At 41.8% G+C, this 14,775-nt stretch overlaps 1 protein-coding gene across 1 annotated transcript in view; it reads left to right on the plus strand.

The window, feature by feature from the left end:
- Positions 1–648: 648 nt before the first annotated feature.
- LOC140998609 (A-type voltage-gated potassium channel KCND3-like) overlaps positions 649–14,775 on the plus strand; it is an 84,196-nt gene continuing 70,069 nt past the window's right edge. Inside the window, exon 1 of the mRNA XM_073468942.1 lies at positions 649–1,751. Within this exon, the coding sequence (XP_073325043.1) occupies positions 649–1,751 (1,103 nt within the window). The remainder of the gene's footprint in view (positions 1,752–14,775) is intronic.

The raw sequence follows: 14,775 nt of genomic DNA on the forward strand, positions 1-14,775 counted from the left end.
TAGTGAATGTGGAGCAGCTGCCTCTTTATTCCGATTCAACAGGTTTGTTTCAGTGCTGACAGTCAGCGCTTAATGAAGCTGCTCAGCACAGATTGCTTTGTAGTTCTCGTTGTGTCCTGACTGATGTTGCTGTTGTTAGTTCAACCAGCTAACTGCCTTGTGTTCACTGTGCATTTGATCCTCAGTAAATGTGGGTTCATGTCCAGAAACTGATGTGATCTGGTTCACAAATGCAGCTGAACGTCAGCCAGTGTGTGCAGAGTGTTACAGGCTTTAGATGTCAGTAGAAATCAGGGATGATACCATAAACTTTACTTTGAGGTTTGTATGATATTAAAATGTGTGTTGGTTTCCCAGCAGTTGTGTGTAAGTTTTATATAAATCAGCTTTTTCCTCAAAACTGGATGGTATTTTGGGCAGACCCTGCTGGGCAGCGTGACTGGAAATTAAATTAGAGAAGAAAACTCATTTGAGACTCAAAATGTCACAAGCTTCACGCTGCTTTGATACCAAACACTGATATTTTGGTTGATCATCTGTTTTGCTGTCGTTTTCAGCTGTGTTCCCTCTGTTTTATCCCTCAGATGTCATTTGCTTTAAGTCGACTCTGAAGGTGAGGAGGACTGATTTAAAGACTGCATCTTCACAATGGCTTCAGGAGTAGCAGCGTGGCTCCCTTTTGCCCGGGCAGCAGCCATTGGCTGGATGCCTGTTGCCAACTGCCCCATGCCCATAGCACCAAGAGACAACAGCAAGAGACAGGACGAGCTGATCATCCTCAATGTCAGCGGCCGTCGTTTTCAGACCTGGAGGACCACTCTGGACCGCTACCCTGACACCCTGCTGGGCAGCTCTGAAAAAGACTTCTTTTACAATGAGGAAAGCAAGGAGTACTTCTTTGACCGGGACCCTGACGCCTTCAGGAGCATCCTCAACTTCTACCGGACAGGGAAGCTCCACTACCCCCGCCACGAGTGCATCTCGGCCTACGATGAGGAGTTGACCTTCTTCGGCATCATCCCTGAGATCATCGGTGACTGCTGCTACGAAGAGTACAAGGACAGAAAGAGGGAGAATTTAGAGAGGCTGCAGGATGATCAGGAGGAGAACAAGGACCAGAAGATGCCCAACATGAACTTCAGGGAGACCATGTGGCGGGCCTTCGAGAACCCCCACACCTCCACCATGGCCCTGGTCTTCTACTATGTCACAGGTTTCTTCATCGCCATCTCAGTCATCACTAATGTGGTGGAGACGGTGCCCTGCGGATCCACCGCCAACCAGAAAGACATGCCATGCGGTGAACGCTACACGGTGGCGTTCTTCTGCATGGACACCGCCTGCGTCATGATATTCACAGTGGAGTACCTGTTGCGCCTGTTCGCCGCGCCTAGCCGGTACCGTTTCATGCGCTCAGTGATGAGCATCATCGACGTGGTGGCCATCTTGCCGTACTACATCGGCCTGGTGATGACCAACAACGAGGACGTGAGCGGCGCCTTCGTGACGCTGCGGGTGTTTCGAGTGTTTCGCATCTTCAAGTTCTCCCGCCACTCGCAGGGCCTGAGGATCCTGGGTTATACACTCAAGAGCTGTGCTTCAGAGCTGGGCTTCCTCCTCTTCTCGCTCACCATGGCCATCATCATCTTCGCCACGGTCATGTTCTACGCCGAGAAGGGCTCCAGCTCCAGCAAGTTCACCAGCATCCCAGCTTCCTTCTGGTACACTATTGTCACCATGACAACGCTGGGGTAAGTAATAGACATATACACACCCACGTACACAGACACACAGGTGAATACATTCATACACATGTGTAAGCATCCTTTACTTTGTTTCCTGCTGTACTGTATTTAAAGTAAAATAGTTGTTGATGATGTTAATGAATGCACAAGATGTTTTTTAGTGGATCTTTTTAATAAATTGAATAATTTATGAAAACCACTTTACATTTCAAATGAGCATTAAAACAGCCTGCCCCCATTCTTCAGTATGCTGAAGCTTATTTGAAGCTGCCAGTGTGAGTCAGGGCGGGCAGCGTAGCATTTATCTACCAGCACAAACACTCGTGGCATTTTGTTTGCCTCACTTAGGGCTCTGCAGATAAAGAGACCGGGGTTGGAAACATACATCTATTGTATTGATAAGATGCCCTGATGCTACACAGGTCAGACTCGACTGATGCTCTCGCTTTAGAAATAAACAATTCCCTTTTCAATTTAAGCCTTTTCAGAAAATGATGCACAACCTGCAGCCTGACCCAGCATGTAGTGCAGGACTGATTAAAATGATACTGATGTTGGAAACAGTTTTTGATTAATCAGCCTAGTCATAACTGTCCAATAAAATAATACATCTTGATAATTTTTCCACCTCTGCAACCTTGTGATATTTCGATGTCATGACTCCCTACTACCTTTTTAAGGAGTTTGATTTCGTTGGCTGAGAATAAAGATGCCCTGTACGCACTTTCTGCATTTCTTTTCTCCCAAATTGAACCACACCAGAGGCAGCGTATTGATGGCCAAAGCGTTCAGTATAAAAATGCCTTGTGAGGAATTAATTTACCAGCATTATAAAGTCAGATCTCTCTGCTGTGTGCCTGGAGGCAAGGTGTCCCATGAGAGATCCTCTGTCACCTTTATTATGATTCCACTCTGCTCTTAATCTTCCACACGAGCTCGCTGAGATTCAGGTCCGTGAATGGCAGGGTGAACTTGAAAGTGTTCCCGGAGTTTGGCTGAGTGAAGTACTCTATTATGAAGGAACAGTGGAAGAATAGTTATGAGTTCCTAAAAATCTGTTTTTCTGCCCTGCTCTCTTTGTAGATAATGCTGCATATGCAAATGCAAAAACTGCCAAAATCTTTTTTAGTGTTTTCATTAATTCAAATGAGTAACAGAGATCCATTTCTGAGGATAAATGACTGTCAGTGTGATCAAACAGGAGGCGCATTAAAGGATAGGTTCACATTTCTAGTCTAACTCAAATGCTCATATGCACATTAAAGGCATTACTGGTCATGATAATTACACGATTTCCATATAAGTAAAGTGAAATCCTCAGTTCAGCTGAAATTAGAGGCTTCAGCAATCTAAGTTAGATTCATTAAGTTGATATCTTCTCAAGTTACAGTATAGAGCTGTAACTAACGATGGTTTACTTCTTCGAGGGACTCTGTTAACCCGTTTCATGATTAAATACAAGGTACAAACTAATTTATTTGTCATTACACAACACAGGGTTGCATAACAAAATGAAAGTTTGTAAACTCCTTCATGCTACACAAGTTATAGAACATATATACAGTTGTTGATATAAAAAAAAACCATGGTGCATCTTTTTTTAAATCTGCGTCAGGGTGCGTGCAGCAACAAGATGGTGATGATAATGTGGTCAGCATATAGAACACGGTCCACCTGTCGAGTGCAACAGCTCGATGCAAGATGTTGTGGTGGATGCAGGTCTCTGATTTCACGTTCTTTTGCCAGCCTGAGTCCCATCCCAGCAGCCTTAAACCGAGCTGGATTAGCATGGCTCTTACTACGACTCCCTTCCTCCCTGGGGCGGTCCAGCCAGTTAAAAAAGTCTGAACCACCCATCTTCTGATTAGTGGACAACACGCTCTACCTCCTGAGCCACAGCAGCCTCTGTAGGAACAGTTCTCGTAATCATGCACATGAAGTCATGCTAGTATTGTTTTAAAGTCATAACCCTGAAGATTTTCGTGAAATTGAGACCTGTTTTGACGCTATTTCTGCTTGTCATTGAGTTCAATGCAATTAGTTATCCCTCTATAAAGTACTTCACCATCCGTGGAGTCCACCATTCCAACAGTGGGTTTGAATTGCAGACTTTAAGACAGACTTGAAAATGGGAAGCTATACTTTAACGATTTATGAGGACCTATACTGCCCAAAACCTGTTCAAGCCCCTGTTGGTAAGATAGTTGTTTTTTTGAGTCTCATTCCCAGCTTGTCAAACACTGACGCTTTGGGATTGTAGGTCAGGTCGACCTCCATCTGAAAGCATCAGTATTTGATGAGTTGGGGAAACAAAAAGTGTCGGTAAGATAGTTGATTTTTGGGTCTCATTCCCAATTCGGCAGATATTAACAGGAGGTTTGAATAAAAATATTTTTTACAAATATACCTCTCAGAATCAGACCACATACTTAGATAGAGCTTTAAAACCTGCTCATATCATGTCAAAAGTTCTGTTTTCTGCAGTGTTTATAACTGCGACTGATCTGCTCAGGGACTAATAATACTTGACCGGGGAAGTGTTGGTTGCATTGGACCCTTAGAAAGATACCTAATGATGCGACCTTGTGGCTTATTTACAAACAAAGTATGTTCAGTTTCCCTGGTGAGGAGTGTTGGTCTTGCTGGCAGACGTGAAGCCTTCTATCCTTTGACGTTAACAGTAGTTATTACAGAATCGTCAACTGCGGGAAAACATCTACCTCAATGTGTCAACGTTTTGTCTTTTGACAAATAAAGAAATGGAAACCACATGAAAAGTCAAGCATGGATCTCCGGATATTAGTCTCTCTAGACTAATATCTGCTGAAAAGGCTGTCTGACCTTAGCTGTGCCACAATATTTCTGTATGTATGTATGTATATATGTATGTATGTGTGTGTGTTTGTGTATGTGTGTGTATTATTAATATTATAAGCGGGCCTTTTTTACCGCACATTAAAAAGGATAGAAATGCCAAGGTGAAAGCATTATGTAAATTGTGAACCCTGAACAATGAGCTTGAGTGTGGAGCCATTATGTCCAACACACAATAGGAAGCAGCACCAAGAGTCTATCTACAGCTCTGACAATAATCAGCCTCATGCCTAACCAAGGACAGTCATCTGCAATCAGGAAAACTACCATGTGGTGCATGTTCAAGGCTTATGTACTATGAATGTTTAAATGCAGCGTGTACAGCCAAAAAATTGCATGTATTTCATATTTCAGTACCGGATCAGATGTCTAAAATCCAAAACTGAATCTAAGAGAATACATAGTGTAGGTTCAGACTCTGTGCGCTCTTCTCAGATATCTGTTCACTTCCTCCTTTTTGACTTTTTTCAAGAGTCCCAGAGTGTAAAGAAGATGAACAAAGGAAAGCCCGATTTCTCTGCGAAAATAATTAATTTTAGGATTTAAGCAACACAGAAAAGTCAGTAAGGATATTTTTACAGCAACAGTGTTTAAGATAAGAAGGCATTGTTTTTTTATTACCTGCTATGATCTGCACAGTATTCAGCTGTTTGTAACACCATGCACTGTAACCTTCTTTGATGAAAACAACCAAAACATGGGCTCTTCCCCCCACAAACTAAGATTGAATATGTTTTAAAAAAGACCAAAAAAACAACCAGGTATAATACAGTCTTTGTTCTGCAGAACTCCAACCCACACAAACAAAACAAAGCAAGTAGGTGAGAATAAAATATGTTCAGATACTGTTGCCAGTACAGTATGTGCACCCCCGACCTCCTCCAGTTTCTATAATGTGCAGTAAGAGGGGCTAATCTGTGCGTAATTAGAACTGGAAGTGAACAGCCAGCCGGCAGCCTTTTACAAGGCTCAGCGTTCCCTCCTGCCTGTCGCCTGTCGATCGCTTCACCTGCTGAACGGACATATGCTCAGGTGATGAGGTCACCGATAACCCATCTGTCAATGCATATAAAAAGCCACGGGGGACGAATGTCAAAACTACAATAGATGGAGGAGTGAGGCAAATAACAAAGACTTTTGCTTTTTTCTACACTCTTGAGCTTTTCTGGTCATTTTCTCAAAGTGATCTCTTTGAATCAAGAGGACAAATATGTGCTGGCAATTTATTTGCAGGTTTGGCTACGTGTGTGCATGATTGTGTGTGTGTGTGTGTGTGTGTATCCTTATGCATTTGAGGGTTTTTTCCAGCTTTTACAAATACGATCTCCCAGCCTAAGACGAGGTAACTGGCGATAAAACTGCTTTCACAGTTTAATAGTTCCTCCCATAATGAGCAAACTGATCTTCACGTATAAAATATTTAAATTAGTAAGATTTTCATTAAATCAAGCCCCATTTTCATACGATTTATATAGTTAGTATTTTTAAGCAGTACCCATTCAGTAAATTAATATGGTGGCAGAGTCTGCTACTCCTGCTGCTGGATTCACAGGAAATGATGCTGCATGTAATCCAGCGTTACTGTTTATAATTTTATTAACAACAGCCTCACTGTAAGCTGTTCACTCTCCTTTGAGTGGCTTTTTAATTGTGAAGCAGTCACAGGATATGCAATGTATTTGTCACCATGGCCGGTTATCAGAAACGTGTTTACAAAACAGGAACATTTTGGGCATCTCTGAGAGTGGATCAGGTGTGAATATAGAAAGTAGTTATGGAACAAGGAGGAGCAGACAGAGTGAGCTATTGAGACTTCATCTCCTCAGCTCAGTTAAACAAACCATTGAATGAGTGTGTGGTCCATAATTTATGTCCAAATGTTGCCTCTGGCAGAAATGCACAGATTCACAAACAAAAAGACACACACATTAACTCTGGGTGAACAAATTTGCAAAGCCTGAAAATGGAGAATTTTAATCAGACGAGAAAAATATAAACAGAACAGAAGAGAACATTGTGAAAAGTTCTGTCGCTGACAACTGACTGTCAAGCCTGTCAACGTTTTGATTAGATGAATATATATTCCCAAAGAGCACATATACATTCACATGGTGATTCATTTGCACAGAACCACACACGCATGCACGCACGCACGCACACACACACACACACACACACACACACACACACACACACACACACACACACACACACACACACAGTTATTGCCTTTGATCTAGTCTCGCCTTTATGACCTGCCTGGATGCGTCCTCTCCGTGTCTGCATGAGCCCAGACAGCGCAGCGCAGCAGTTCTTGGTAATGGGCTGGAGCAGAGTGAGACGAGGGGGAAAAGGGACTGACTGGCTGTATAATCAGCCACTTTCACTGTCCAGGAACAGGGGTGTTAAATCAACCTCAGGTGGCTGGTAAAAGGATCTGGATTGAATCTCAGCGAGGTCCGCTCCCTGCGGCGCTCGTCGCTGCTGGAGCCGGCCGGATACACGGTCATTGGCATCACTGGGACACGATCCAAAAGATTGATGAGGAAGGAGAAAGCCCTCTCTCTCTCTTTCTCTCTCTCTCTCTCTCTCCTCCTCCTCCTCCTCCTCTCTTTCTCTCCCTAACTTATCTTTCTCTCCCTCTTCCTCCCCTCATCCCCCATGAGTCTCCCAGGGGAACAGCTATTTTGAGAACACAGGCTCTGTGTGTGAAAGGGAGTTATCTGTTTCAACCATAATCTGATACACGATACAGGCACAATGGATGAGAGCGGCCGTTTTTACCTGCATGACAGGTGCACTGGAAGCAAAGGTTCGCTGGCACGCCTCCGACTCTCCCAAGTCTCCTACGCCTCTAAAAACATTATTAACCCAATAATGAGAGAAATATTAATGAGGTGTGCATTGAAATCTGACTCTGGTGTTATAATTAGAGTGATTCTCCCAGTTGTAGAGTCCTGGTCCTGGACGGAGGCTTGTTCTGTAGCAGAAAGTGAGAGAAAATGTTGTTATGCATGTAGGTCATGTTCCCATCTCTGCCTTAATCAGTGGCTATATATAATCTGCTTCTTTCTTCAGAGAGACTTTTAGCTCGCTCCCCTCTGCATTCTCTGCTCAACATCTCTATTAGACGATGTGGACTGGGCCTAGGGGCCAAAGGCAGGAAGAGAGAGGTCAGATGAGTCGTGCTTCGAGTTCACATGAACTCTGAAGGGCTGGTCAAAAGGAGAAATAAGTGTCAGAGAAAGGCCAAACAAAACTTACTTTTTCTGACTGTTGCTTAAGTTTTGTTACAGTGTCCACATTAATAAACCACACTGTCATACACACACACACGTGATGCAACGAATTATCATTTCCATCATCGATTAATGTAGCGATGAATTTTTCAGTGAATCCATTAAGCTCAAATTATACTATCCATGTCTGAGTAGCCACAACGCTCCGCATGATGTTAACTCTGACATGTGGCCTTGTCCGCTTGGGTCCCGTAGTGTATGTGTTATGCAGACAGTGTTGTATAATCAAGAGGCCAAAACAGCATCAGTCAAGTGTTTACAAGCAACCTTTATAATAATGTCTTAATTGCATGTAAAATTTGTCACACTGAGTCAAAGAGTCAATGTTTTGTGCCTAATAATTTGAGTGTTGTTCAACTGGGATAAAACAGGAAGTTGTGTAGTGTTGTTGTAAGTTTTGGGATAGACTTTACAAAAATTACAAGGAAGTGTCAAGTGATTTAGTGGACCTGGTGACCAAGCAGACCCTTGTCCAAGTTTGTCTTGAAGTAATGCGGCTCTTTAATCATTTTGTCGATGTTCATCAATGCTCCACATAAAAATGAAAAATGGCCTTGAGCTTAGGGTGACTTCACCATGTTTCTTCCACAGGGACAGCTGTGGCCCAGTTGCCAGAATAAAATGTTGGCAGTTAACGTTGACGCCACTGGTACGTTCAAATTTGTACCATTAGTCTTACCTACCATATTGACATTTCTACAAAAAGTGCCGTATCACATTCACATTACATGTTTATGACCTGACTTTCATTTGGAAGGTGGAGGGGATGGAGGTGGAGTTTCGAGGCAAGAACGCTGTCAAGGCTGTAAAAGCCTACATTTGTAAGCATGACACCAGTGGGTATTTTAACTAGACCTCAGGACAATTTCCAGTTGTGTTTACGACAACCAAAGCAGGTATTTTAAGCCAAAAATGATCTCTTCCTAACCCTAACCAGGTGGTCCTTGTGCCTAAACCTAACCGGAGAACAGCGTTGTCACAACATTAAATTGAAAATCAAACGTCAAGTGGCAACTGAAAGAAATTTTAAGTATAGTTCGCGGAAACTTACAATGCCAGCATTTATTCATGCGATTGCGTTAGTGTTGGGGTTGTTGATCTGTACAGGGAGGGACTTTCTGCACATTTGACTGTAAACATCCATTTGGACTCAATGACAAACTGATTAGATTTTGGTGGTCAAAGGTCAAAATCACTGTGACCCCACGTCCGTCTATCTCTTGTAAACGCGGTATCTCAAGAACACCTTGAGGGCATTTCAGTACATCTTGATTAGTTCTGCACAATGTCAGGAAAACATCTGATGTGTGATAACAGTGATGATGTGACTTTTGATACGTCAGCATATATTAAAGTCATCAGTACGCGCTCCTCTCTCCTTCCTCAGCCATCATGCTAACGACCCTTGCAGTCGAGGGTAGCTGACGGCTAGCTGGGGCTTCATCTGATAAGTCACATTCTCAATGTGAATGCATGGTGTGTGTAAATAAAATTACTTTTCATATTTGTTGCAAGTTTTTTGCAATGTGTTTATTCTGCATGGTCAAATCGCGATGACAACGAAAAAGTGATTTATCTGTCAGCATTCATCTGGATGTAAACTGCAACTTGACTGGTTTGCGGAGGCATACAACTGCTCGGCTATATTTTTAGTTTATTCAAAGACAGTCCTAATATCAAAGGTATCCAGTATGAAACACCAAAGCAGCAAGCTTTATATTTGACAAGCTGGAACCAGCTCATGTTCGGTCTTCGTCTTGAGTGATACATTGATTATTAGAATCATTGCGGTGTCTTTTTCTGTCAGTTGACAAACCATTTTTCTCCTTTTTTTTCCATCTTGTTCATGAACACCGCTGTTGTTTAGTTTGATCTTCTGTAAACAGACATCTTTCAACAACTGATAAGCTTCCTCATGAATGTTTTAGAAGATTTCAAAAAGGTTAATTGTCTAACTTGACCACTGTTGCTATACGTTTTGTGACAATAAAGAAAGGAATAATAATCTCAGGCCTGGTTTAGATGAAAGCTGTTCTCAACTGTTCTCAGCTCAGCACCCTGCTCTATGTAAAGAGAGTAATTAACACTGGGTCGAACAAAGCGTCTCATGTCGGGAGTCATCAATAGTCTGCTTGAGTATTTTAGATTTTACGGTACACATGTCGTATCTAAAGTACCTTTTTCGATCTCATTGTGTGAGATTGTTGAGTAGTTTTTAGCCTTTTGATTTATGTCTAAATAATTTTATAATGCACTCGTGTTTGTACGCTGGATGTTTGCGGGAGTTTGGACGGCCAATTAATTCTGCAATGACGTGCATTGTTTTGTTAATAATTCAGGATCTTTGGGCCGTGCTCAAACAGAACTGGGATGTGGAGCTGCGTAGATTGCGGGAATGTTCTTTCACACAAATCATCAGAGGTTACACATTGTGGTGCTTTTCAATGGCAGCCTGCTTTCAGATACAATTAATGGGCTATTTTCCTGCTTTGCGGAACCCCTTGGGGTCAAAATGAGTGCAGCTTGTAGGAAATTAGAAATATTCCTGCCTTTATCGGGCCAGGATGCTCTTGGAGCCAATTTCCCAACACAAGGCTCTTTAATGGGAACCTTTCTAATGATAGCTGTGGAATTTAATTTAGCTCCAACACGGGTTCATTTAACACCTAAACTCATTTAAAAAGAATTAAACTTGCGAAGGATAGTGGAGCCTAGGAACCTTAACGACCTCTCTTCCTTCTTGCTTTTTCTCTCTCTCTCTTGCTGGTGTGGTAACATGACACACACACTACCATTAACATATGCACATTTCATAGGAAATTTATGTTGCGGTTAAGTTATCAAACGCCGACCTCTAGTTTAACGGCAGTAAAGACATTGGCTGATAAGGCTTCAATGCTGTTTCCTGCTTTTACACGAACCTCCATCGCTTTTGCTCTCACTTACCTTTTCTAAGGTTGAGCAGCAGCACAACACGTGCACAAAAATCACCTGTCAAATAATCGAAACACGCGCAAATCTGTGGCACAAAAAAATCTCACCATACTCTGGCCTCAGTTTAGCCTCTCAGGCTCATGCATTGCAGCAAACCAATCTTCCTTAGAGCACCACAAAAGTGGTGTTATCCTCTTTTCATTGCGATAAAGCAGTTTCTCAGGTGTGTCAGGGAGGTGTTGACTCAGTACCACTCACACATTTCATTAAAGGAGTAAAAAAGCACATTCCAACATGAAATCAAATCCCAGAACCTTGTATGGATCATTTTCTGTACAAAGTTAAAATATACGTATATATACACATATATAAACCATGCCATTATTCTCCGTCAGAGCTGCTTTTCAGAGAGTTGAATAGTTCTTGAAACTCCCTCCTCTCACACCTTTCCAACGTCGGATTAAGGGATTTGTGTCCAACCATTTCTTTAACATTTCACAACCCACAATCTGACATTCACACCCCCTTCAGTCCAGCTGAAAAGCCAGCTGTGCAGAGGTGAAATATGAGCCAGGGTTTTAACTTCTCTCTCAAGCTAGTATTTCTGTTTGCACGTGTGGAAGTGAGTGCAAATGCGTGCTGTTTTACTCATATTTACAAGAATATCGCATCTCCTACCGTTCATAGCTTTTGAGTGTGGCCTTTTGGATCAGGTATAAACCCTTCTGACCTTTAATGTGATCGGACAAACATTATCCAGCCCGTAGCAGTAGCTTTGCGCTGGCAATATTAAATGCAATATTACGTTTTTATAGTGAACATGTTAGCCGCCCGTGTACATTTCCAGCAGACACAGAGCAACATTATCATCACTGAAGTCATGTTTCTGGCCACCTTGCAAATCTAAGCCCAATATTCATTCTCCTTTTATCTCTGTTTTGGTCTCCACCACCTCCTGAGGGAGACATATGGCTTTTTTGCTGCTAAATACTCCACTGTGTTCGCTAGTTAGTCATTAACAGTATCTGTCTGATGTTTGGGGCTCGGCAGGAAACATACAGTGATTTGATCAGAGCTTCTTTGCTAACAACAGCCGCCTGCTGTGACTGGAAAAGATGCTGATGAGAAGAGCCCGACCGATACTTGATTTCTGGGGCAAATGGCAAAACCGATATCAGGGAATAAAAAAATTCTGATTTCGACATTTTAGCCAATATACAATTTTTTTTTTTTCTTGCACTGATACCTCAGATGTGATTCTCCAACAATTTTGACAAGGATATCCAATGGAGGCAGGATATTTTACAGTTTAACAATAAGCTTTGTTGTCTAAAATGACACCAGGACACTGAAACTTCTCTGGGAATTACATAATTATAAAATACTCCAAACATATTTTTTCTTCATTATAATCTCTAAAAATAAAGCTTTTCATATCGATGCATTTTGGGCAACATAGGCCAATACAGCTATATCTGTGATTATTATTAGTTATGGTCAATGATATCGGCTGACTGATATATCGGTTGGACTGATGAGAGCAGTAAGTCTGAAATAAGGCAGTAAAGTTGTGGGCCATAAAACCAAAAAACAGCGTAAACATTATACAGTCATATAGTTTATTGTTATTACACAAACATTATGCAGATTTGAAACTACTGTAGCATTTTGTATGAATAATTTAAATGAAATAAATTAAAAGGAAATAAATGATTAAACTGATGCTTTTGCTACTTCTTGTGCTCTAACTGACTTTTCAGTGGATCCTCTGTGAAGGTGTTTCCTCACAGTTTATGTGACCCCATAATAATTTTCATCACACTGTAATAACTTGGGAAGTTTTTAATTCATTTAGTTAAGTCTTTTATGTTCACATTTATCAGAAATCAAGCAATCTTGGCACCGCTGAAAAATCCTTTATCCATCTTCAGAGCGATCCGGCTTGAAAAGGACAAACTGTTTACTCTCGTTTCCGGCTGTCACCGGACTCCAATTTTTTTTCTTTCATGTTTTTTCTTTCATCTCTTTTTGCCTTTCTAGCCCTAATTGTCCAGGACTCTCCTTCTGCCAGCAAGGTATAATGATTGTTTTTCATACTTGACTCTCGGTAAACACCAGCAGATTTAAACAGTGCAGTACAGTATGTGCTAATGTTGTCTTCACATGACAGCTTTCTGACAGCGATTCCTCTGCTCTGTAGAATTAAGAGAAAAGCTTATAATAAAAATGTGAAGAATTGTGCAACTAAAACCAAGCAATTAAAAATACAAAAACAGGATAAAGCTCCCAACAAAAAGGATAAATACTACAAATAAAGCAGATAAGACATGTTGGCAATAAGACACAGAGCTAGAATTAATAAAACTTAATATGCATTGAAGTGTCTTTTGCTTTTTCACCACAAATCGCACATTTGTCCTTTAACTGTAATTATGTCGTATAAACAAAACTGATGGCAGGAAAACTGGCAGCCTCCGAAATTTTCTGCAGCTGGGTTGGATTTAGTTTCATGTCAGCTTACTTGAAGACGCCGCTCTGCTGTAATCAAGAGCTGTGACCGACTCTGATCTTTCTTCTACCCTTCCACATCAAACACAGGGAGAGAGAGGGGCTGCTGCTCTGTGTTTTGGCAGCGGATGACAACAGAAAATTTTACCTTTAGGGAACCACAAATTGACACATTTAACACCTTTAAACATGTCGCTTTTTAAGTTGTCTGTGTTGCAGCTTAAAGTAATAACTGTTTGGTCGCCTGCTTTACAAACACCTGGAATTTTCTCAAGTCTCATGTTAGATCTCGCCCTGAGAGAGAGTTGTAGCAGGCTGCTGTGCCTCGAGGCGGTGGCATTGAGACTCAGATGTGTGTACATGTGGGTGTAGGTGTGTGTGTGTGTGTGTGTGTGTGTGTGTGTGTGTGTGTGTGTGTGTGTGTGTGTGTGCGTGTGTGACTTAGAATACATTCTGGGACCAGTTAATTGGGCATTGTTGGTGCAACTGGCGATAAATGTGATCCTGGAGATGCCTCTTGTCGTGGGAACTAGCACAGAAGTGATTATGAGTATTTTGCCAGGTGTTATGTCTGTTTGACAGATTATTGTCAGTGCCATAGCGTCACAACAGTGCAAGATACAATCACACAACTTTACAGGTGTGTAATTGAGATCAAAATGAAGGCGTTGTTCTAAGATGGGTGTCGTCCAAGCAAGGGTGCCGGACCTAGGGAGGTATGAAATAGGAAAGGGCCCCCCCACTTTATGCCTTCTGGCCCACATTTGTTTAAAGTTGCAAATCACTCTAACCCAGTTTCAACCATTCTCATTCAGTCTAGTGCAGCTGGTGTTGTTTTCACCATGTCTGCGTGTCTGCCTGTGGAGTGATCACGTCAACACGACAGCATCACAACCGTGCATGATGCAGTCAGGAAGCTTTAGACACGTAGAAGATTGCTGTGGTCTCATGTAATAATGTAAACTACTGACTAGTAATGGGTCGGAACACGAGCATGCTGACAGGCGTCATGGCTGGTGTGATTCCATCAAGTCTCTTGTTTTAAAAAAGAGAGGAAGCAAAATTGGCATAAATGATCCAGTTCCAGGCACTCGAGGTGGTTTGCAAAATATAAATAGCCTTTATTTTTACAGGCTACAAACATTACAAATACACCCCAGGGTGTAGTGGTGGTGTCAGTTTATTCTAAGATTAGTTTTTATCAGAATTAAGTTTATCAGATTCAAAATAAGCAGAGCTCTATTACACAACTCACAACTAATCCCTGCTCAGTAAACAAAGGTTATTGATATAAACTGAAATTAAACAGTGTCATCGATTTGGAGATGCTTGCTTGCCCAAATTACAATTACAAAAATAAATTTGCATGCCGGCACCTAGTAGGTATAAAAGAGTGGGGGGAAACCATCTTTGTT

Source organism: Pagrus major, chromosome 6, assembly GCF_040436345.1.
Source record: "Pagrus major chromosome 6, Pma_NU_1.0".
NCBI classification, from domain to species: domain Eukaryota; kingdom Metazoa; phylum Chordata; class Actinopteri; order Spariformes; family Sparidae; genus Pagrus; species Pagrus major.